Genomic DNA, 24,865 nt, shown 5'->3' on the forward strand with positions numbered 1-24,865 from the left:
CTGGAGGCTGGAAGTACAAGAGCAAGGTGTCGGCAAGTTTGGTTCTCCCAAGGCCCCCTTCTTGGCTCACACAAAGCCATCTTCTTGCTGCTCTCACGCAGCCTTTCCTCTGTGTGTGCCCTTCTCTGGTGTCTTCTCTTCTTATAAGGACCTCAGGCATCCTCTCGCCATTATTTTAATAATCACCTCTTTGGAGGCCCTAATACAGTCAGGTGGCTTAGTTCTCCCCCATCCCTACTGCCCCCAGTGGCCTTTGTTCAAACTGAATTACCTCTTTAAAGGTCCTACCTCTAAATATCGTGACATTGTGTACCCCCAGGTACTGGGGGTTGGGACTTCAACATATGAATTTGGGGGGACACAGTAATATGTGTATAGCCCCTACCTGTGCCACATACTTTACAAGGCCTTCCTTTCCTTTGAGCACATTGCCCGATAAGCTCATAGTGTGGACCCACCATGAAGCAATACCATCTGCAAAACATGTGCACTACAGCCGCAGCTGGGAGAGCAAAGCTCACCTGTCCACCACATGGAAGTCCCCAAACATCAGGTACAAAAGGCATAATAAATATCATTGTCACCCAGAGGATGCAAGTGGCTGAGCTCCACAGCAGGCACTGGGGAAACCCATGGCTGGCCTGTCACCACACCTGGGCATCTGTAAGAGACCGAATGGCATTTGCTACAAGGAGGGCCTGGGTCTCAGCAGGTTTGGATGCAAGGAACAAGACACACTCCATCCCCTTACATCCACTCCTAGCACAGCCCCTGAGGATAAGGAGGAGATGGGTCTGGATGGAGCAGAGACAGAACTCTGTAGATGAAAAGGCTGGACAGGTGCACAGCATTGGTTAAAGGGGGAACTGAAGCCCATCTGAGGAATTGAGACTTGACAAGGAGGATGTGGGCCCAGGAGTCCACTGTTCTTTTCATCTGAGACTAAATGCAAGCACCTTGCCTTGCAGTCTATCTTGATCCCCTAAAAAAGAGATGGAAGGTTTACCTGGTAGAAACTGCTCCACACACTCAGGATACAAATAGGATCCTACCTCCTACTTTTCTAAACAGTTTCCGGGGCCGCACAGGCCTATGAGCAGGAAACCCAGCAGGTCTGGCTTGGAGTGCCTCCCCGCAAATATTATCCAAGAACGCGGGGAAGGAGCAAAGTTTAGCAACTGCAGGCCTGCCTCCCCTGCCTGCTTGGCTCCCTCTCCTCCTCCTCATCCCTCCCTTTCCATCTCTTTCTCTTTTTAAACCCCTTTGTCCCCTTCAAATTTAACTCAGTTTCCCCTTTCTCTATCCCTCCTCCCACTGGCTTTATATCTCCTTTTAAAAAATGTCTTTTAAATTGGTATTTGAAATTTTCTAAACATGATTCTATAATACAAACTCTGAAAAACTTCCTAGCAGCATGAGTGTCACAGCCATCACGCAAAATTACCCAAGAAGGCACTAAATAGGTGCTGATTGCTCAAGCAGAAAAACTCATTTAAATGATTTAAAATAAGTCATTATAGCACATTACTTTCCCAGCGACCTTCAAATATTTTCTTTGTATAGTACATATACTGTGACAGAAACCCCAGACACCACGCAGAAACTAGGGAGCCAAGAAAGTCACTGGTAAGTGTACCATGTACCCACTGGTACATGGGTGTCTTTCAAAGCTGAATTTAGTTCTATCTTTTATACTATTGAAAATGAAAACAATATTTGATTATATACTATTCGCGAATGACAAAGAGGGAGCTGTGGAGAGCGGGCAAACATAGAAAGCACTTTGATGGATACAGAAAGTTCTCTGGCTATGGATGGAGGGAAATCCATCCCCAGGACTGGAAGATATGTTTAAACAAAAGAAGGCCAAGAGAAAGCCATTTCTTCATCCAGGTCAATTTTCGTCACTCCAGGAGTTTTGGAGTCCAATCTCCAGTCTCCTGTTTGCCATACTTTCTCCTTTGAGCTGTTGGTTTTTGATTTGCTTTTCACAGCATACAAATATTTACTCACAATCAGCAAACAAAATGCCATTAAGATTTTGAAACAAAAGCGAAAACAAATAGAACAGTTTCTGGAACGTTGTACGCTGTGCCTTAAAAGAAATCAGTGAGGTACAAATTATTTCATTCACTCGTTGGCCCCAAATTTGCATTTTTAAAATCTGGTTGCAGGTATCAACCCAACTTCTTCTGGAGACCATCAATATGATTAATTTCCATTAAAAGTAATTGATTGAGTGAAAACACACGTAACGAAATGAGCCACTTTAGAGTGAACAGTTCAGTGGGCCTCAGTCCGTTCACAGTGTTGCCGCCCCTCCAAGTCCCCCGCCCTCCCATCTGCCTTAAATGAGCTCCTGGGAAGTACGCATGAACTCCGATGCACCCCTGCTCCATTGGCTGCCTCCTCTCCCTTTCCAGCCCCCACATTCCCGCCCTTTCTTTGCTCACCTCCCCAGTCTTCTCCCTGGACGCTCATCCTCCTCCACACCCGCCTACGTTCTCCCTTTTTTGCGCTCGTCGTCCCCTCTCTTCCTCGTTCCTCGAGCTCCCTCTGCTCCCTCGAGGGTACTCAGGACCCGGCAACTCTGCACACCTCAGTGCCCCGGAGCCCTCGGAGTTCCTCCCCTTTCCCACCATGAAGCCTCTTTTTTTCCATTTATTTCCATCCCCATTTCCCGACCCCCATGTCTGGGGTCCCTGTCAGTCTCCATCACCCCTGCCGCCTTATCTCCCCCTCCTTCCACGTCTCCTTTCCTGCACATTCCCAGCCCCCACCTAGCTCCTGCTCAGGTCTCCATGGTCACAGAGGGCCCTCCTCACCCTCCGCTCTGCCCTGTCCAGACCACCCCAACCCATCTCCTGGAACCCTTGTAAGGTCTCTCCCTGCCCAGTCCCCGCTGCGTCCATTTTCCACCCAAGTCTCTAGGCACCCCGTTCCCCATCCTCTCCCATTGCCCCCCTTATCCTCCCCCACCCCAGGTCTCCCGGCTCCCCCTGCAAGGCCCTCCTTCCCCTTACCCATTCCCCACCCCTGCCCCGCCCAGGTCTCCCAGCACCCCCTGCAGGCCCTCCTCCCCTTCTTATCCAAGCCCCCCAGGTTCCCCAGCGCCCCCTGCAGGCCCTCCTCCCTCCTTACCCATTCCCCTCCAGCTCTCAGTGCCCCCTGCAGGCCCTTCTTCCCTCCTTATCCATTCCCCCCACCCCCGCCCAAGTCTCCCAGCGCCCCCTCCAGGCCCTCCTCCCTCCTTATCCATTCCCCTCCAGGTCTCCCAGCGCCCCTTGCAGGCCCGCCTCCACTCCTTATCCATTCCCCGCCAATGTCTCCCAGCGCCCCCTGCGGCCATCCTCCCCTCCTTATCCATTCCCCCCTCAGGTCTCCCAGCGCCCCCTGCAGGCCCTCTTCCCCTCCTTATCCATTCCCCCCAAGGTCTCCCAGCGCCCCCTACAGGGCTCTCCTCCCCTCCTCATTCCACCCCTCCCCCAGTATCTCAGTGCCTCCTGTGGGCCCTCCTCCCCTCCTTATCCATTCCCCTCTCCCAGGTCTCCCACCACCCCTTGCAGGACCTCCTCCCCTCCTATCCATTCCCCTCCAAGGTCTCCCAGCACCCACTGCGGGCTTGCCTCCCCTCCTTATCCATTCCCCCACCCCTCGCCCCCTGCAGGGCTCCCAGGGCCCCCTGCAGACCCTCCTCCCCTCGTCCTCTCCTATCCATCTCCCAGGTCTCCCAAGAACCCCTGCAGACCCTCCTTCTCTCCTTATCCATTACCCCCACCTCAGGTCTCCCCGCCCCCCTGCAGGGCTCTCCCCTCCTCATTCCGCCCCTCCCCCCGGTATCTCAGTGCCTCCTGCTGGCCCTCCTACCCTCCTTATCCATTCCCCTCCCCGAGGTGTCATAGGCCCCCTGCAGGCCCCCCTCCCCTCCTTATCCATTACCCACCCCCCCTTATCCATTACCCACTCCCCCCTCAGGTCTCCCAGCCCCCCTGCAGGGCTCTCCTCCCCGCCTCATTACACCCCTCTCCCCACTATCTCAGTGCCTTCTGTGGGCCCTCCTCCCCTCCTTATCCATTCCCCCTCAGGTCTCCCAGGCCCCCTGCAGGCCCTCGTGCCCTCCTTAGTTCCCCCCAGGTCTCCCAGCGCCCCCTGCGGGGCCCTCCTCCCTTCCTCATCCACTTCAACCCCGAGGTATTTCCGTGCCCCCTGCAGGACCCTCCTCCCGTCCTTAGGCTCCCCCCCGGGTCTTCCAGTGCCCCCTGCAAGCTCTCCTCCCCTCCTTATCCATCCCCCCCAGGTTCCCAGTGCCCTGTATGGGACCCTCCTCCCCTCCTCATCCACCCCCCCAGGTCCACCAGTGTTCCCTGCAGGGTCCTCCTCCGCCGTGCTCCCCCTCCCCCCTGCCCCCACAGTACAACACCCCCTCCCCAACCCTGCCTGGCTCCGCCCCCTTCACGCTCCCGCTTTTCCGCTCCGCGCCTGCGCACTGCCACCCTCCACTCTCGCGCCAGCCCTGTGGCGGCCAGCTGCGGGCTGCAGCACGCGGTGCACGAGGCGGAGCCCACAAGCTAAAGATGGAGTGGGCCGGGCACTCCGGCCACGCCTTCCACGGTGAGGGGCCAGTCCCGGGCAGGGTTAAGCCCACCTGCTCTCCTCCAAGAGCATGAGCTGTTCTGGGCGTGGGCGGAGGGAGGGGTTGGCCGGAAAGGCCCAAGGGCGGGCGGCAGACGCTGAGGGGCTGCCCGGGGAGGGTCGGGGCGGGGCGGGGCGGGGCGTGGGCGGCAGGGTAAAGCAGGGGCACTGCCAGGCCTCCGAAGGAGTGTGCTTGGCCTGGCCGAGGGCTGCTTGGCCAAGTCTGGGTGGGCTCGAGGCCACTAGGCCCAAAGCCTGCCTGGCTCTGAGGGTGCTAGGTCTAGAATCGTGCACGAGGGGAATGCCTGCTCGGGCCCAAACCTCGCTAGGCGCAGGTTGTGCACTGGCCCAGGGCCTGCTTGGACCTGAAACTTGCTAGGCCCAGGATGTGCACCGGCCCAAGGCCTGCTCGGGCCCGAACCTCGCTAGGCCCAGGTTGTGCACTGGCCGAGAGCGTGCTGGGCCCAAACCTTACTAGGCACAGGATGTTCACTGACTGGACCTGCTCAGGCCTAACCTTGCCACGCCCAGGATATGCACTGGCCCAGAGCGTGCTCAGGCGGAACCTTGCCAGGCCCAGGATGTGTGCTGGCCCTAAGCCTGCTGAGGCCCAAACCTGTTCGTTCTAGGGTTTTGTACAAAATCCTGCTTTAGCCTAAATCCTGCTTAGCCTTGACCCCCTCCTAGACCCAGGCCAGATCAGCATTGTTCTGACACTACTAGGTCCAAAGCCTTCTGAGGCCAGACCTTGTTTCAACTCCAAAGCCTGCTAGGTTCAAGCACCCCCCATCCCTACTCATACCACCCCCTTCTCCCCCTATGAAAACCGCTTGCCTATTTTTCAAACAGGCCAAGTCATCGTGGCAGCCACTGAGATCTCTGTCCTTTCTGAGCAATTCACCAAAATCAAAGAACTCGAGTTGATGCCGGAAAAAGGCCTGAAGGAGGAGGAAAAAGACGGAGCGCGCAGAGAGAAAGACCATCGGAGCCCTAGTGAGTTGGAGGCCGAGCGTACCTCTGGGGCCTTCCAGGACAGCGTCCTGGAGGAAGAAGTGGAGCTGGTGCTGGCCCCCTCGGAGGAGAGCGAGAAGCACATCCTGACCCTGCAGACGGTGCACTTCACTTCTGAAGCTGTGGAGTTGCAGGATATGAGCTTGCTGAGCATACAGCAGCAAGAAGGGGTGCAGGTGATGGTGCAGCAGCCTGGCCCTGGGTTGCTGTGGCTTGAGGAAGGGCCCCGGCAGAGCCTGCAGCAGTACGTGGCCATTAGTATCCAGCAAGAGCTGTACTCCCTGCAAGAGATGGAGGTGTTGCAGTTCCACGCTCTAGAGGAGAATGTGATGGTGGCCAGTGAAGACAGTAAGTTAGCGGTGAGCCTGGCTGAAAGTGCTGGACTGATTAAGGTACAGTTGGTTTTAATAAACAACCCCTTACATGAAAAAGAAAAAATTCAAGTCGGCTTGTATGCAATATTATGTCTGGACAGGGTATTTTGCAGTTGCAAATTAAAGACAGTAAAAATACTTCCCAGGAAAATCTTGAGAGTTCTTAGGTTCTTTTTTTAAAAAGAGTTTTAAAAGTTGTGCTAATTGGAATAGTGTAAGGTGCATTATGTTTTAAAAAGAAGTGTTAAGTTTCACTGCCACAACCCTGATGCGAAATAATTAACATTGTGATGCATAATCTTCAACTTTTGCTTTTCTTTTTGTATTCTGTGGTTCATCCAGGCAAAAATCTAATTATGTTGAAATTAATAGTATCATAGTTGTTTGAATATTTGTTGTTGTTTATTAGCTCCAGGAAGGGCAGGAGAAGAACCAGTTATTGGCTGAAAGAAGATTGGCTGAAAGAACAAAGGAGCAGCTCTTTTTTGTGGAAACAATGTCAGGAGATGAAAGAAGTGACGAAATTGTTCTCACAATTTCAAATTTAAATGTGGAAGAACAAGAGGATCAACCTACAGCTGGTCAAGCAGATGCTGAAAAGGCCAAATCTACAAAAAATCAAAGAAAGACAAAGGGTAGGCCAGTTCATCTCATAGAATACACTCCATAAAACTGGGCTGCTGTTTTTCTTTATGGGGAGGTGATGGTAATTGAAGTTTTAAGTGGTTGACTTACTTTCAAAATGTCAGGAAATGGGAGAAATTTTAAACTAATGTTCTGTATTGTGAATCAAATCCAGAAGGGTTTTGCACTTTGCACACAAACGTTTTGAAAGCACAGTAGAAATATTCCCGCAAAGCCTTGTGCACCTAAGCGTAGAAGACCAAGCCCTGGTCTCTGCTGCCTAGTTTGCAGCCCCAGAGGGATATGGGGGACAAGTCATTACAGGACAGGTGGTGAGGCCTCATGTCCTTCAGGGCCAAGAGAAGGAGGGTGCCTTCTAAGGGAGGTGATATTTAGGTCAGTCCAGGACAAAGAAGCCATTAAGATTCGGATCAGGATTCCAAGTACTAGGAAGTGGTCTGGGTGTGTAGCTCTGGAAGTATTTACTTTGTATGTGAGGGTGGAGAGCTCTACTGTGTCTGTAGAGCTGGGTGGGTGCTCAGAGAGGTGGATGGGTCCAGATTAGGAAGACCCCGAAGCAATATTAAAGCCATATTAAACTGAGATTGCATTCCAGCAGCCCACAGGATGAATTTGTCCTATGAAAATGATTTGTTTGGCTTATTTTTTAAAAATATTAGTTTCTCACTTATTTAAATCAACATATTTCACCCCCAAAATTTCAATTTCCAGCTCTTTTAAATTATATCTGGCAACATTTGGCACAGTTTTCCTTCCTCCTGGCATCAGGTGCCTGGGGTTGGAAGGTGACTCAGTTTAGAAAAAGAGAATGCCGCCCAAACACACTGCCACCACCACCCCACTCTTACATGTGGTCAGGGCCCTTCACTTAGGTTTCTTGCCTCTGCCTTCCATAAGTGGTTGAGTTTGCAGGCTTTTGGTATATGGTGGTTTCTCATATGTTTAAATCAAAAGCTTTGCGCCCCAAGTTTTACAATTTCTAGCTCATTTTTAGGTTTTTGATGTATTCACAAATTTGTAGACCCATCAACACTGTCTAAATTCCAGAATATTTTTATCACCCCAATAAGAGGCCTGTACCGATTAGGCAGTCACTTCCTACTCTGTTCCCCCTAGCCCCTGGCTACCACTAATCTAATTTTTGTTTCCATAGATTTTCCTGTTCTGCACATTTTCCAGAAGTTGAATCATATATGTATACCATGTGCCTTTCGTGTCTAGATTCTTGAGCTTAGCATCATGTTTGCAGGGTTTGTTGATATTGTAGCATGTGTCAGCGCTTCATTCGTTTTTAATGGCTAAGTAATAATCCCTGTATGGGTATTGCACATTTTATTTATCCATTCATTCATCAATACACACTGCAATTGTGTCCACCTTTCAGCAAGTGTGAATGGTGCTGTTATGATCATCTGTGTACAAGTTTTTTTGTTTAAGAACCTGTTTCCAATCCTTTTGAGTATATACTTAGGAGTGGAATTGCTGGATGATGTGGTTACTCTATGTTTAATTTTTTTGAGCAGCTACCACACTATTTTCCATAGCAGCTGCACCAATTTGAATTTGCACCAGCAGTGTGTTTAACTTCCAGTTTCTCCACATCCTCACCAATGCTTACTTTCCATTTGTTATTATTGTTTAATTATAGCCATCCTAGCAGGTGTGAAGAGGTATCTCGTTGTAGTTTTGGTTTCCATTTCTCTAATGACTAAGGGTCTTGAGTATCTCTTCATGTGTTCATTGGCCACTTAGGTATCTTCTTTGGAAAAAATGGCTATTCAAATCTTTGGCCCATTTTTAACTGGCACTGTGTTAGCTTCCCAGGGATGTCATGACAAAGCACCACAAACTGAGTGGCTTCAAACAACAGAAACATACCTCTCACAGTTATGGAAGCTACGAGTGTGAAATCAAGGTGTTGGCAAAGCCGTGTTCTCTTGGAAGGCTGTCGGGGAGAATATATTTCATGCCTTTCTCTTAGCTTCTGGTATTGCCAGCAGTCATGCCATTCATTGGCTTGCAGATGCATTATTCCAATCTCTGCCCCTGTGATCACATGGAATTATTCCTGTGTGTCTCTATATCTCTTTTCCTCTTCTTATAAGGACACCAGTCATATTGGCTTATGACCCATCTTCATCCAGTAGGACCTCAGCTTAACTTGATTGCATCTGCAAAGACCCTTTCTGCACATAAGATCTCATTCACAGGTATCTGGCGTGAGGACTTCACGTATTTTTGCAGGGGTCACAACTCAACCCATAAACCTTCTATTCCAAGTTTGTTGAGTATTTTATCAAGAAAACAGTGTTGGATTATATGAAATGCTTTTTCTGCATCTGTTGAGATGATCATCTGTTGTTGTTTTTTTCTTCATTCTGTTAATATAGTATATTACACTGACTGATTCTCATATGTTGAACCACCCTTTTATTCCTGCAGAAAATCTCAACTTGGTTATGGTATATAATCCTTTTAATATGCTGCTGGATTTGGTTTGCTAGTGTTCTGAAGATTTTTGCATCTGTATTCATTAGGAATATTGGTCTGTAGTCTTCTTTTGATGTCTTTGTCTGGCTTTAGTATTTAAGTAATACTAGCCTCATGTAATGGATTGGGAAGAAGTGTTTCCTCCCTTTTTTGAAGATTTAGAGGATTAATATTTAAGCATTTTGTAGACTTAATCGGTGAAGTGATTTGGTTCTGGGGTTTTCTTTCTTGGAAGTGTTGATTAATGACTCACTGTCTACTGATACAGGTCTATTCCAATTTTCTGTTTCTTCTTAAATCAGTTTTAGTAGTTTGTGTGTTTCTAGGAATTTTCTATTTCATCTGTATTATCTAATTTGTTGGCACATAATTGTTCATAGTATTCTATTATAAACATTTTTATTTCCGTGAGATTGGTAAGAATGTTCCCACTTTCCTTCCTGATTTTAGTAATTTGAGTATTCTCTTTTTTACCCCCTCGGTCACAAGTCTAGATAAAGGTTTGTCAGTGTTGATCTTTTCAAAGAACCAACTTTTGGTGGTTTTGTTGGTTTTCTCTAATTTTTTTCTCTCTAATCTTAATATTTTCTTCTTTCTACTAGCTTTGGGTTTAGATTCATCTTCTTTTTCTAGTTCCTCAGAGTGTCAAGTTAGGTTATTGATTTGAAATATTTCTTCTTTTTTAATGTAAGTGTTTATGGCTAAAAATTTCACTCTGAGCACTGCTTTAGGTGCATTCTATAACTCTTGGTATCTCATGTTTTCACTTTCGTTCACCTCAAAGTACTTAATAATTTTCTTGTGATTTCTTCTTTGACCCATTTGTCATTTTGGAGTATGTTTTTTAGCTTCCATGTATATATGAATTTTCCAAATTTCCCTTGGTATTAATTTCTAATTTCATTTTATTATGGTCAGAGAACATAGAACATCTTTTGATTTTGTTTTTTTTTTTGTTTGTTTTAGAGACAGGATCTTGCTCTGTTGCCCAGGCTGGAGTGCAGTATTACAGTCATAGCTCACTGTAACCTTGAAACCCTGGACTCCAGCAGTCCCCCTACTTCGGCCTCACAAGTAGCTAGGACAAGAGGCACACACTACCACACGCAGCTAATTAAAAAAAAAAATTGTACAGATGGGGTCTCTATGTTGCCCAGGCTAGTCTTGAACTTTTGGCCTCACGCGATCCTCCCATCTCAGCCTCCCAAAGTGCTGGATTACAGGCATGAGCCACTGTGCCTGGCTCAATTTGTCTTTTTAAATTTATTAAGATATGTGTGTCTCAATATGTTTGTAACTTCACATGTGGTCTATCCTGGAGACTCTTCCCTATGCACCTCAGAAGAACATCTACTCCAGTGTTACTGGGTGGGATGTTCTATAGATGTCTGTTTTGTCTACTTGGTTTATAGTGTGATTTAAGCCTCTGTTTCCTCACTGACCTTGTCTAGTTCTCTCCATTGTTTAAAGTGAGGTCTCCAACTATTACTGAATTGCCTGTTTCTAACTTCAATTTTGTTCCTTTTGCTTCAAGTATTTTGGGACTGTTATTAGGTGCATATGTATATGTATATATATATATTTTTTTTTTTTTTTGGTTGGTTGGGTTGTTTTGAGATGGAGTCTCACTTTGTCGCCAGGCTGGAGTGCAGGGGCACAGTCTTGGCTCACTGCAACCTCTGTCTCCCGGGTTCAAGCAATTCTCCTGCCTCAGCCTCCTGAGTAGCTGGGATTATAGATATGCACGACCACACTCAGCTAATTTTTGTATTTTTAGTAGAGATGAGGTTTCACCATGTTGTCCAGGCTGGTCTTGAACTCTTGACCTCAAATGATCTGCCTGCCTCAGCCTTCCAAGTGCTGGGATTACAGGTATGAGCCACATATGCGCCTGGCCACATATATGTTTATAATTGTTGTATCTTTATGATGGATTGACCCTTTCATTATTATATAACGTCCTTTTGTCTTTTATAACAATTTTGTCTTAAAGAGAATATAGTCTGATATTTGTATAGCCACCCTAGCACTCTTTTGGTTACTGTTTGTATGGAGTATCTTTCTCCATCTTTTTACTTTCAGCCTGTCTTTGAATCTAAAATGAGTCTTTTGTAGAGGACAAATAATTGCATCTTGTATAGTGTCCTTTCTGCCAATCCCGACCTTTGCACAGAGAGTTTAATCTCCTTGCTGATAAAAAAGGACTTACTTTCTTATTTCTGTATTTGTTTTTTAGATGTCACATCTTTTATTCCTCAGTTCTTTTATTACTGCTTTCTTTTGTGTTGAATAGCCACTGCCAAGTGTATCATTTTAATTCTTTTATTATTTATTTTACTATATATTTTTGAGTTATTTTCTTTAGTTGTCCTTGGTGTTACATTTAACATCTCAATTCATAATAATCTGGTTTAGATTAATGCCAATTTAATTTCAATAGTATATAAAAAACTTTGCTCCTATATAATTCCATTCCCCACTCCACTTCCTGTTGTTACTGCCACAGAGTGTATCTTTATAAATTATATGCCATCAACATCAATTTATAATTATTGCTTTATGCTGTCTTTGAGTCAGATAGAAAAAAAGAGGATTACAAGTAAAAAAATGCATGAATATTGTCTTTTATATTTGCATATGTTGTTACTTTATCACTGTCTTTATTTTTTCATATGGATTTGAGTTATTGTTTGGTGTCCTTTCATTTCAGCCTGTTGGAATCTCTTTAGCATTTTTGTAGGATAGATCTGCCAATGACAGACTTGCTCAGTTTCTATTTTTCTGGGAATGTCTTAATTTCTCCTTCATTTTTGGAGGGTGGTTTTGTCAGACAGAATTTTGGTTTGACATTTTTTTTCTTACAGCACATTGAATGTCATTCCACTGCTTTCTGGCCTCCATGGTTTCTGATGATAAATCAGCCATTAATCTTATTGACAATCCCATGTATGTGATAAGGCATGTCTGTCTTTCTTGCTGCTTTCAAGATTCATTTTTTGTCTTTCAGCAATCTGATTATGATGTGTCTTGATGTGAATCTCTTTGACTTTATCCTACTTGAAATTTATTAAGCTTTTGGATGTGTAGATATTTTTTTCAAATTTGGGGAGTTTTTGGCAATCATTTCTTCAAATACTCTCTTCTCCTGTGTCACCTTGGGTCTCCCATTGTGCATATGTTGGTGTGCTTGATCATGTCCCACAGATCTCTTAGTCTCTGCTCATTTTTCTTTGTTCGTTTTTTTCTTTCTTTCCCTCAAACTGAATAATCTCAACTGACCTGTCTTTAGGTTCACTGATTCTTCCTTCTTTTTGCTCAGCTCTGCTGTTGAGTCCCTCTGTTGAATTTTTCATTTTGCTTATTATATTTTTCAATTCCAGAAGTTCTCATTTTTTTAAATAAATTTTATTTATTGGTTTTCTCAATTTGATGAAGCATCATTTTCATGCTTTTTTCTTTTTTGAGACAGGGTCTCACTCTGTCACTTAGTTGAAGTGCAGTGGCACAATCATGGCTCACTACAGCCTCAAACTTTTGGCCTAAAACAAGCCTCCTGCCTCAGCCTCCTGAGTAGCTGGGACTACAGGCTTACCCCATTACACCTGCCGATTTTTTAAATTTTTGATAGAGACAGGGTCTCACTATGTTGCCCAGGCTGGTCTCCAGCAGTCATCCCACCTTGGCCTCACAAAGCTTTAGAATTGTAGATGTGGGCCACCATGCCTGGCCTTTCTTTTAGTCCTTTAGACTCAGTTTTCTTTAGTCTTGGAAAATATTTTAGATAACTGATTAAAGTCTTTGTCTAGTATGCCCAATCCCTGGACTTCCTCAAGGAAGATTCTATTATTTTTTTTCTCTGAATGGGCTACTATTTTTTTTGTTTCTTTGCATGCCTTATAATTTTTTACTGAAAACTGGCCATCTGGAACATTATAATGTGGCAACTGTGTAAATCAGATTCTTTCCCTCCCCAGGGTTAGCTGTTGCTGCTGGTTGTATTGATTGTTTGGTAACTTTTCTGAACTAACTTTGTGAAGTCTGTATTCTCTGCTTTGTGTAGCTACTGAAGTCTCTGCTAATGACTGGACAAAGATTTCCTTAAACACCTGAACCAAAAAAAAAATTTTTTTTAAATCCCTCAGTCTTTGCTGAAGAGTGCTGTGTGTTTACTAAAGCTGGCCTTCCCAACATTCATCCAGCTTTGTCTTAGCCTTCACTTCCTACTTCCTGAGAGCATCGAGGTCAGCCAGCGATGAGCACCTGGGGCCTTAACAGCCTTCTCAGCTTGTTCCTAAGCCAGGGGCATACTCATGGTCTTCTCTATTCCAAGGAATATGTTAGAGCTTGTCTGTGCCCTTATTCCCCAAAGCATCTCATTCCCCAGCCTTTCCTCCCAAGGTTTGTTAGTTGGTTATTTGCCCTAACTGTTATCCATTACCTGTAAACGTTTTCACCAAATATCCCTCCACTCACCTCACTCCAGGTAGCCTCTTTAGCACTGGGCAAGTTCCATGTTAGGCAAGATAAAGGCAAGCCTTTTGATGTGATCTTCTAGGAAGCCACTAGACAGGTCAAAGCAAAGAATTATAATTTTTGTGAATGAAGTCCATTCTGCTCCTCTCTGGTACTGAAACTGTGTATTTGGGCTGTTATTTTCTTTTTTATTATTATTATATTTTATGTTTAAAAAAATAGAGATGAGGTCTTGCTGTGTCCCCCAGGCTGGTCTTGAACTCCTAGCCTCAAGTGATCCCCCCACCTCATCCTCCCAAAGTGCTAGGATTGCAGGCATGAGCCACCACACCTAGCTTGGATTGTTATTTTCAAGGCCACCCCCGAGCTAAGGAGCAGAGAATGGAACCAGAATAAGTTAGAATTCCACCAAGCTCTCTTTTTTTACTGAGAAGCAGCTAGATTTTTTTAATTGTTTCTCCTGGTTGCTGGAAGCTTCCAGTTAAGTTTCCAGTGTCCTGAAAAAGTTGCTTGTGACATTTTTTTCACAGTTGTTTTCAAAGTTGTTTTCATTGCTTTTATGGAGGGATGGATTTTGAGAATAACAACTCAGCTATATTCTGTATTTGATGATTCCAACATCAGAAGTCTTTGTAGGTCTGAGTCTTCTGTTTGTTTCCGCTGCCCTTGCACTGGCATCTTGTTTGTCACCATGAGCCGATTGGTTCTTTTTACTGTTATCTGTGGAAATCCCTTGAAGCCTGGGGTGAAAGTGAGTTCTTTGAGGGATGGTATATATTAATTTCTGCCAGGCAGTGATGGTCAAAAACTGTCTTAAACCAGATCCCCCAAGGGTTACTGTTAGAACCACCCAGGACATGCTCACTTGGGCCACCTTCCCTCTTTGGAGCCATCTTCTTAGGGGGAATTTTTTCACCTCTCCATCAGTGCTAGACCAGCATCATCCAAGAGGACTTTCTTTGCTGATGGAAATGGTCTTTATCTGCCCTGTCCAGTATGGTGGCCACGATCTCCATGTGGTCTTTGGGCAGTTGAAATGCGGCTTACAACAGAGGAACTAAATGTTTAATTATATTTAATTTTAATTAGTTTAAGTCCACATTTAAGAGTCACACATGACTTATGGCTATGGTTTTGGATGGCACCATTCTAGATGGTTTTTCTTGCAGTCCCCTGGCTAGAGAGAAGGATGCAGAGATGGGGCGGGTTATCTTTAGTTCACCCTACAGAGAGTTCAGGGCCACATTTTTATAGGAGAATCTCTTCTTGGGCGCCCCACTTTAGGTAGGCGGTGTGCCTTTTCTCTTGTCTCCTTAGGTCTACAAGACATTCTGAAATGTTCAGGCGTCTCCTCCCTAGCATTTTTTTTCTCAGCAAGAAGGATGAGCAGAGTACCTAGTCCACTCTGTGCCCAGAAACAGACATCGGCCCATCTTGAAACAGCGAAAATGCGTTGCTGGTTATCCAGGAACATGGTGTCCTGAATTGCTTCAATCAGCTTATGAATATAAATAGCATGTTCTATTGTTCGGTTCCCACATTAGTTGAAAAGATGATGTGCTGATTTACTTTCAAGTGTTTAAATGGAATTTGAACCTCTAACAAATAAACTATTTCCTGCTTATAGGAGCAAAACGAACCTTCCACTGTGATGTCTGCATGTTCACCGCTTCTAGAATGTCGAGTTTTAATCGTCATATGAAAACTCACACCAATGAGAAGCCTCACCTGTGTCACCTCTGCCTGAAAACCTTCCGTACGGTCACTCTGCTGCGTAACCATGTTAACATCCACACAGGTAAAATTGCTGGGAAGGCTGTTTCTCTGGAATAATGTGTGTTAAGGCTTATGTTAAGAATGTGAATCCACCTGTTTCTACAGTAGAATCATGTAACATTTTATACTTTAGTTTTGTCTTTTTTTTTTGAATTTCCATTAAAAATACTGTTACAAAGATTTTTCTCACATGTATCTATGGTATTTATAGTTTAAAGAGCCTCTTCTTAATTTTTAAAGCATTTTTGAGACTAAGTGTAATTAAAAAGCCATGAATTCCTTGGAATTTTTCTGGTTAAGTCTTGTTTTGAAAGTATGAACTATGTGATTTTACAGGAAACAGGCCCTATAAATGTAACGACTGCAACATGGCATTTGTCACCAGTGGAGAACTCGTCCGACACAGGCGCTATAAACATACTCATGAGAAACCCTTTAAATGTTCCATGTGCAAGTATGCCAGTGTGGAGGTAAAGTCATTCTTGGACTTGAAGCTTCATGACATCTTAGTAGAGGCTGCTGTAGAAGTTATGCCAAGTGTAACTAACAGTAGAATCTGTTACAAACAGGCTTTTTATCATTCGTATAAAATTTATGCAGCAAATAATATGCATTCTCTTTTATGAAGTTAAAATAGAAAATTGATTTCTTTGTTTCTTTGATTACTAATTAGTGAAAACAATATGTAAAGGTGTACAAATTACAAATAAACTACTTGTGGTCAAGAAATAAGTCCCAGACTTGTTTAAAAGTTCTGCAATTTGTCTAGCACTCAGGGCCACAAAATCAAAATATATTTGCTCTAATGTAGAATGCAGATCCAATTTCAATGTTGGCTGAAATTTTTGAGCTTGATTAGATACAAAGCAGCTTGCTTGAAGATTTAAGCATAGACGTTTCTGTTCTTAATTACAGAGAGACCACCCTTTTCAAACTTCAGCTATGCTGTAGTCATTTTAATTAATTTGCTTTATTTGTACCTTCTAACAGGTTTGGCGGTACTCACGTGAAACAGGCAGAGCACTGCTTTTACTAGTCAGTGCCAGTTTCCACCAGTTAATTGTCAGGGTCCCACTGTGTGCCGGGAAATAGGCTGAGGCCCAGTTTTGAGCCTGGTCGAGACTGGGTCAACAGTACACTCAAATGGAACTAAGTTAAAGGGAACAGCTGAAGATTAAATATAGTAACAATGCAGCCGGGTTTCACAAATTGGGAAATTTCACGGTTAGGGTCAGAATTTGATTCCAAGAACTTTTTTCTGCTGTTACTATTTTTTAAAAAATTATTTCTCATCTGAGTTAAAGGTTGTGATTGTAGTATGAGAATGCAAAATGGAGGGTTCAGGGAACAGAGTCACCTGGGGATCCTAAACCTGGAGTGGACTTTTTGTTGGTGTCCTGCCAGTGCTTGGTACAAACTTCCTAGGTCCCCGAAACCCTCCTCCAGTGCTAGCGGTCTGCACACAGCCTGAGGGAGGTGGCCTCAGCACAGGGGTCTCTACTGCTGCCATAGCCCCCCATTTTTGCAGTCTCCTCAAGTCTTGCCATGCTTGTTTATTCCCTCATCCCATCCCGTGACAAAAATGCCAGCAGGAACGTATCAGAACTGTGGTGCAGATGTGCCCCTTTTTAAAAAACCTTTTGAATTGGCTAGGTGTGGTGGTTCACGCCTGTAATCCCAGCACTTTGGGGGGCCGGTGGAGCAGATTGCTTGAGGTCAGGAGTTCAAAACCAGCCTGGCCAACATGGTGAAACCTGTATCTACTAAAAATACAAAAAAATTAGCCAGGTGTGGTGGCACATGCCTATAGTCCTAGCTACTCGGGAGGCTGAGGCAGGAAAACCACTTGAACCTGGGAGGCAGAGGTTGCAGTGAGCCAAGATCACGCACTCCAGTCTGGACGAGAAAGACACCATCTCAAAAAAAAAAAAAAAAAGCTTTTGAACTCCCCTTGTCCTCCCATCCCACCTTTAAGAGTCATCCAGAGTCTTTTTTAATGGCCTTCTTTGCTCATTCACACCACTTATCCTCCTCAAAACTTTCATGCTATACGGTTTTTAAAATTCTTTCTGATTTGCTCTCTAATATACTTGAAGGCATTCACTTTTCTTCTGAAAATCTAAGTGAAATTTTTTGGCTTGGCTATTGTTTTCCATTCTAAGCCTTCTTTTGTTCTCGAGTGTTCCTTAGGCTTCTGTGCACTCATCACTAACTGGGGAGGCAGATGGAGTGTGGCATCCCTGGGTCACCAGCAGGACTGATGCAGCTTCCTGATGTCTGTAGTCCTTGTGTAGCTGATGGCCCCATTTCCTGCTAGCAGTAGATAAGGGCCTGCGATACACGAATACAGAATAAGAATACTTCTAGAAGGCAATAAACGAGTCAGGCAGTGAATGCTCAAATGGGAGGTATTATGTTGTTTGCTATTTAACTGATTGCCTGGGATACATAATTATTCAAATTAGAATTTAATTTCTTCTACTTAAAACTTAATTCTTCTTAGGAACCCGCTGTCACATGGCGCCAATGGTGAATAGCCAGGGACGCCTTCCTCCACTCACACTGTTACCCTGGGGCCAGCCAGGGTGGAGTCTGTAGGACTTGTGACCGTGAGGCGACACATACAGCTGTTCTCCATTAAAGAGCTAGGGTTTCATTTTTATTTTTATTTTTATTTTTTTGAGACATGGTCTCACTCTGTTACCCTGGTTGGAGTACAGTGGCGTGATCTTGGCTCATTGCAACCTCAGCCTCCCAGGCTCAAACAGTCCTGCCACCTCAGCCTCTCGAGTAGCTGGGACCACAGGCGTGTGCCACCATGCCCAGCTCATTTTTAATTTTTGGTAGAGACAGGGTTTTGCTATGTTGCCCAGGCTGGTCTCAAACTCTTGAGCTCAGGTGATCCACCCCTCTCAGCCTCCCAAAGTGCTGGGATTACAGGCGTGAGCCACCATACCTGACAAGAGCTAGAGTTTCAAGATTTTCACTTCATGCAGGGAAAAAAAAAATGTTTGCCTTTGTGCTTTTACAGTGTAATCTAAATTTTGTAACTATTGAGCATATATTGCCTTAGAAATGAAAATAAAATCTTGTATGGCATTCGGCAGGTAGGCTTAAAGTGTAGGTGAATGCGAAAGCCTCTCAGAACTGCTGCTCATTTTCCCTAAAGGAGCTTATACAACACACACATCAAATGAAATAAAATCACCCATAACAGATGATCAAAAGTAATGACTTTTTCATGTTTTTTCAGTGAGTGAAATATGCTCTGGTGCTCTGATGTTAAAATATGATTCATTTAAATCTCTTTTATAATGCTGATTAATGGAAGACTCTGCCATTTTTTAGTTTCTATTGCAACGAACATCATTTATGTATTTATTAGGCAAGTAAATTGAAGCGCCATGTCCGATCCCACACTGGGGAGCGCCCCTTTCAGTGTTGCCAGTGCAGCTACGCCAGCAGAGACACCTACAAGCTGAAACGCCACATGAGAACGCACTCAGGTAAGGGCTCTGGTGCTGAAGGCCTGATACCTACAGTGTTAACTCTTAAAGCAAGCTTTAAAAAATTACTTTTTATTGGCACAATTAAAGTTTAAAGGTAAAAGTGGATTTTTGCGTGCCTTCATCATATGAGAATCTTCATCTGTACCTTTACCTTTACTTAGCAGTAAGAGAGTCTACATAGATACTGTGCCACAACCCCACTGTGTGGAGTAAAACACAAAGTATTAGCTTCCATAGATTTTTTAGGTATTTAAAACTCAACTCCTGGCCAGGGATGGTGGCTCAAATCTCAGCACTTTGGGAGGCTGAGGCAGGAGGATCCCTTGAGTTCAGGAGTTTGAGACCAGCCTGGTCAACATAGGGAGACCCTGTCTCTACGAGTAATTTAAAAATTAGCCGGGCCTGGTGGCGCACACCTGTGGTCCCAGCTACTTGGGAGGCTGAAGCAGGAGAGTCACTTGAACCCAGGAGGTTGAGGCTGCAGTGAGCCGGGATTGCGCCACTACACTCCAGCCTGGGTGACAGAGTGAGAACCTGTCTCAAAAAAAAGTAAATAAAAATAAATGAAAGTCAACTCCTTAATTCGTTCTTCAACTTTCAGGCAAAACATAAAGTGTGCTGGTTTTGTAACAGAGGTACTTGATGTCTTGTGTTAAGAATACATTTATGTGTACTTCTTGGTTCTTCCTACAGCCCCACGGATGTGAACCGCCTTGAACTCTTGCGTAGCCACCAGATAGATGCGGGGAAGTCATGTCTCTGGTCCATCATGGACACAGCTGTACTTGACATAAGCTGTCTGGGCTTGATTTGGGAGTCTCATACTAATTGGGGGTTGTCCGGTGAGAAGGGGGTTGATAAAGGAGGCTTGGGGCAAAAGAAACACTTTCAGTACAGGTGGCCTTTGGCAAGGATCAGGCCTGGAGGGGGAATCACTTTGTTGTCTGCGTCTCAGGTGAGAAGCCTTACGAATGCCACATCTGCCACGCCCGCTTCACCCAGAACGGGACCATGAAAACACATATTCTGCAGAAACATAGCGAAAATGTCCCCAAATACCAGTGTCCCCATTGTGCCGCCATCATTGCACGGAAAAGCGACCTACGTGAGTGGTTTAGTGATCTTTCTTTTACTACAGCATTTGCTGGCTCTTTGGAGCGAGGCCCTTATATAAACCTGCAAAGTACTGGCCCTGATACTGGGAGGCCCGGTCTGCGGGAACTTGGCCCTGGGACGAGTTTTCTTCCAGAAGCCCTGTCGCACCATCTGGTGGCTGGATCTCATAAGTGCATTTTATAGCATGTTTTTAGAATCTGGGCCCAGGCCTGTTCCATATGCACGTGATAAGACCTTTCACAGATGGGTGGTATTTCATTCCACATTGGGCTTATTTTTCAGATGAGGACACTGGGGATCAGAGACATAGAGTAACCTGCCTGGGAGTCACATGAACCAAGGGTGCTAGGAGGTGGCTGGATTCTGGGTTCCTATTTATCAGTGCTCTATCTGTGACACCCAGCAAGCTTTTGTTAAATCCTGGCTGTGGGCCTAAGAAGTTTTGGAAGCAGAAGTTTCAAAAGTCACAGTTTTCCCCTTAAGACAGTCACTTTGGGAAAGGAGGCGGGCCTGTAACGTGTAATCCGCATCTACCATGGTGAGCCTTTTAACTGTCACACCCTGCGGAGTGGGAGAGGGAAACCAGAGGGTCTTGGGACAGCATGCCTAGGAGCTGGGATTTTCTACTGCCTGTGGGGAAGCCAGCCATTGTTGAGCAATGGGAGGGAGGGTGTGGGAAGCGTGAGTGAATGAGCCTCTTCTTTGTTTCAGGATTCCTGGGCCTCCCTTTTCCATGATCTTATTTCTCTTTCCAAAATATATGACACTGTGATACACAAAATATGTTAGCAAAACAAAAAAATTGACCCTTTTGCCCAAAGAAATTCTGGAGATGAAGTGAACTTTTTTGAAAACCTTTCTGAAAGGTGAAAGGTGTTCCACAAAGTCTTAACTTTTATTTTTCATCGGGACCATTCTGTCATTGTTGCCATAGATACCAGCACATCACAAAACACAGTCCAGTGGGGCTTGGTGGGGCACAAGTCTAGCCAGTTGCTGGACTTTTTTGATACCATGGCAAAGTAACATGATTTATATCCATCTCATGCCAGTGGGTGATACACTCCACATAGCCCTATAAGATGCTTTATAAACACACTAATTCTTCCTTCCTATGACTATATGAGAAATGAAGCTCTCTAAATGTCTGAGTCACTGTGGGTAAGGTGGAATAGCTCCATCACACAGCTGTCCATTGTCATTTGGCTTCTTACACAAGTATCACAAGACCATCATGCTTTAGACTTAATTTAGCAAACCCAGCCAGACCTTACCATGTGTCTCAGGTTAATTTCAACATAGGAAATAACAGGGCACTGACTTCTAACAACGAGTGGATTATTTAAGGTAAAATAAAGATGTTATATCTTTTTATATAAAACCACCTTAACATCATCCTAAAATTCACCTACCCCATAATAGTTCTCAAAGTGCTTTGTTAAATGAACATTTTAAGTCCAGTGTGACATACCTTATATAACATTTAACTCCATACTGAAAGAGTATTAAAATGATATTTCAGCATTCTGTTCGTTTAAAGCAGCGGTTCTCAACTGAGAATGATTTTACTGCCCAGAAGACAGGTGGTGATGTCTGGAGGTATTTTGGCTTTCACAACCGGGGAGAAAGAGGTGCTGCTGGCATCTGGTAGACAGACACCAGGAATGCTGCTTAACATCCTACGATGCACAGGATAGCCCACCCTACCCTGCCCAGGAAGGAACTAGCATGTTCCAGCGGCAAGGCTGAGAAACCCCGGTTTAGAGGAGAGGGGAAGCAGGCTAACAGAAAACAACACTCTTGAAGTATATAACGTTCTGTAACCATTTTAGGTGTGCATATGCGCAACTTGCATGCTTACAGCGCTACAGAGCTGAAATGCCGCTACTGTTCTGCTGTCTTCCATGAACGCTATGCCCTCATGCAGCACCAGAAAACTCATAAAAATGAGAAGAGGTTCAAGTGCGAACACTGCAGTTACGCCTGCAAGCAGGTATTGTACTTTACTTAATTTGGAGAGGCAGTGGTGTGTGGAAGGATGAAGGGCTAGGGTGGGATTCTCTACCACCTTGAAAATATTGAGAAAAGTCATACTTTTAATAGAGTAGCCTATTCAGAATAACCAGAAAGCAACTGTGAGCCAGTCGTTCAAAACAACAGTTTTTAAAGTATGTTCACGTACCTCCAGAGCTCCCTGTGACCAACTAGGGCCCCACAAGAGCCAAGCCTTTGTTACGATAATGGAAAGGTGTCATTTGCCCTTTTGAGACATTGACATTTGCACTTTTGGTGCCAAAGTAGTGGTGGTCCTTAGCCCAGATCAAGGCAGTGACACCCAGTGGAACTGGTTGTTGTGGTATTCTTCACCTTCACACACTGGCAGCATTGGGTGTTGGTGGACTTTTTTTAAAAAAATGAACAATATAGGCCAAGTGCGGTGGCTCACACCTGTAATCCCAGCACTTTGGGAGGCCGAGGCGTGTGGATCACTTGAGGTCAGGAGTTTGAGACCAGCCTGGCCAATATGGTGAAACCCCATCTCTACTAAAAAGTACAAAAATTAGCTGGGCATTGGTGGCGCGCACCCGTAGTCCCAGCTACTCAGGAGGCTGAGGCAGGAGAATTGCTTGAACCCGGGAGACGGAGGTTGCAGTGAGCCGAGATCAGCCACTGCACTCCAGCCTGGGCGACAGAGCAAAACTCCATCTCAAAAAAAAAAAATAAGAAAGATTGGAGTGATTTTTTAAAGCAATTTTTATATTGTGTAATGAAATATGTCAGCATTTAGAAGACCTGCATAACTCAGTGAACTAATACTTTCCAAATGACCAATCCATGATGTTACAGCCTCACACACAGGTAAAAGATCCATTCAAAGTAAAAGATAGAACAAGAGGTTTTAACGTCGCAGAGGAGAACAAGTTCCTTGGCAGGGTTTCAGATTCCACATTGCAACTCATGGGTAAAAAATTACCATGGCCGGACACACTGGCTCACACCTATAGTCCCAACACTTTGGGAGGCCGAGATGGACAGAACTCTTGAGCTCAGGAATTCAAGACCAACCTGGGCAACATAATGAGACCCTGTCTCTACAAAAAAATACAAAAATTAGCTGTGTGTGGTGGTGCACATCTGTCCCAGCTACTGGGGAGGCTGAGGTTGGAGGATCACTTAAGCCCAGGAGGCTGAGGCTGCAATAAGCTGTGTTCATACCACTGCACTCCAGCCCAGACAACTGAGTGAGACCCTAAAAAAAGAAATTACTACTAACTGAATTTTAGTGTAATAGCAGAGAAGAATGCCCACAGTTATTTGGAAGAGCTAGTAAAATGTTTCTCTCTTTTCAAACTACATGTCTATGAGACCAAATTTTCTTTATCACTTAACATACTCCAGTGGACTGAGGGAAGAGCAGAAATAGGAATCCATCTGAATTCCTTTTTTTTTTTTTTTAAGATGGAGTCTTGCTCTGTCGCCCAGGCTAGAGTGCAGTGGCGCGATCACTGCAAGCTCCGCCTCCCGGGTTCACGCCATTCTCCTGCCTCAGCCTCCCGAGTAGCTGGGACTACAGGTGGCCGCCACCACACCCAGCTTATTTTTTGTATTTTTAGTGAGACGGGGTTTCACCATGTTAGCCAGGATGGTCTCGATCTCCTGACCTCATGATCTGCCCACCTCAGCCTCCCAAAGTGCTGGGATTACAGGCGTGAGCCACCGTGCCTGGCCCTGAATGCTTTTAATAGAGTTGTCAGACTTAGCAAATAAAAATACAGCACACTTAGTGACATTTGAATTTCAGACAAATAACAAATAGTTTTATATACAAGTAGTTGCAGCCTATATTTTAACTGGCAACCTTATCTATTAAGACAGACATTAGGTTATTTTTGTTTTGAAAAATAGGTAATTTTACAGAAATAATAGGTAGTTGGTTTGTTGTTATTTTTAAATGAGTTAATAAATTGTTTTATTTTAAAAAATACTTAAGAATTCCTCAGTTTTGCTTTCTAAGAAAGTAAATACTAATACACGCCACCTGTATAAATAAAAGCTCTTCAGAGGCCACAGTAATTTTTAAAAGTATAAAAGGCCCTCAGACTAGAAGTTTGAAAACCAAACCACTGCTTTGAAGCATTGCATGCTATTGGTTACCAAAGGTGAAAATCAGTGCTTACTGTGTTTTGAAGTGTGGGCTGTAAACTATAAATGCTTTGAATAAAGGAAAAGGAGTTTTTCTGGTAGATTTTGAACAAAGAATATTCTGAGGCCCCAGGCTCATATTTATTCAAATGAACTAGGAGGGCTTCCTGAAAGATGGATAGGACTTGGAAAGGATGAGGGGGCCCTGGAGCAGGCATACAGCGGGTATGTGGGAGCAGAGAGCAGCCAGGCAGGCCGTGGCCGTGGGCAGAGGCTTGGAGCACTGCTGGGTGCGCCTGGCTGCCGCGGTCCTGGAGAGTCGGGCTCCCAGCGGGGAGAGCCAGAGATGCTGTCCCAAAGGAGGGTGATGAGGTGAAAGCTGTGCGTGGAAGAGCATGTTTAGTGAATTGGGTGAGAGAAAGATTAGAAGAAAGACCATCAGTTAGGCCACTGACAGTAATGCAGAAATGGCCGAATGTATATTTAATCCAAATAATCATCACATTTTGAATAAAACAAAATGTGTACTTTTGCTTGACTTCATACATATTTTTGTCCTGATTTCCCAAATTATTTTCTCCTTTCTAAGATAAAATCTCTATTTAGGCCAGGTACGATGGCTCACACCTATAATCCCAGCACTTTGGGAGGCTAAGGCAGGAGAATTGCTTGAGGCTAGGAGTTTGAGACCAGCCT

At 44.7% G+C, this 24,865-nt stretch overlaps 1 protein-coding gene across 13 annotated transcripts in view; it reads left to right on the forward strand.

Annotated features, from left to right (window-relative positions):
* Positions 1-4,013: 4,013 nt before the first annotated feature.
* CTCFL (CCCTC-binding factor like) overlaps positions 4,014-24,865 on the forward strand; it is a 32,967-nt gene continuing 12,115 nt past the window's right edge. For 4 of the 13 annotated variants that reach the window (XM_012511702.2, XM_012511703.2, XM_012511706.2 and 1 more), the window contains exons 1-8: positions 4,014-4,191; positions 5,482-6,035; positions 6,427-6,652; positions 15,253-15,423; positions 15,738-15,871; positions 18,787-18,907; positions 19,866-20,015; positions 21,859-22,019. In XM_012511702.2, coding sequence (XP_012367156.2) covers positions 5,556-6,035; positions 6,427-6,652; positions 15,253-15,423; positions 15,738-15,871; positions 18,787-18,907; positions 19,866-20,015; positions 21,859-22,019 — 1,443 coding nt within the window. In that variant the 5' untranslated portion in view covers positions 4,014-4,191; positions 5,482-5,555. Of the gene's footprint in view, positions 4,612-4,783; positions 5,012-5,061; positions 6,036-6,426; positions 6,653-15,252; positions 15,424-15,737; positions 15,872-18,786; positions 18,908-19,865; positions 20,016-21,858; positions 22,020-24,865 lie in introns of those variants that run through there. The other 9 variants (XM_003252976.2, XM_004090060.2, XM_003252975.2 and 6 more) reach the window with 8 other exon arrangements.

The sequence above is a fragment of the Nomascus leucogenys genome, chromosome 13 (genome assembly GCF_006542625.1).
Source record: "Nomascus leucogenys isolate Asia chromosome 13, Asia_NLE_v1, whole genome shotgun sequence".
Classification (NCBI taxonomy): domain Eukaryota; kingdom Metazoa; phylum Chordata; class Mammalia; order Primates; family Hylobatidae; genus Nomascus; species Nomascus leucogenys.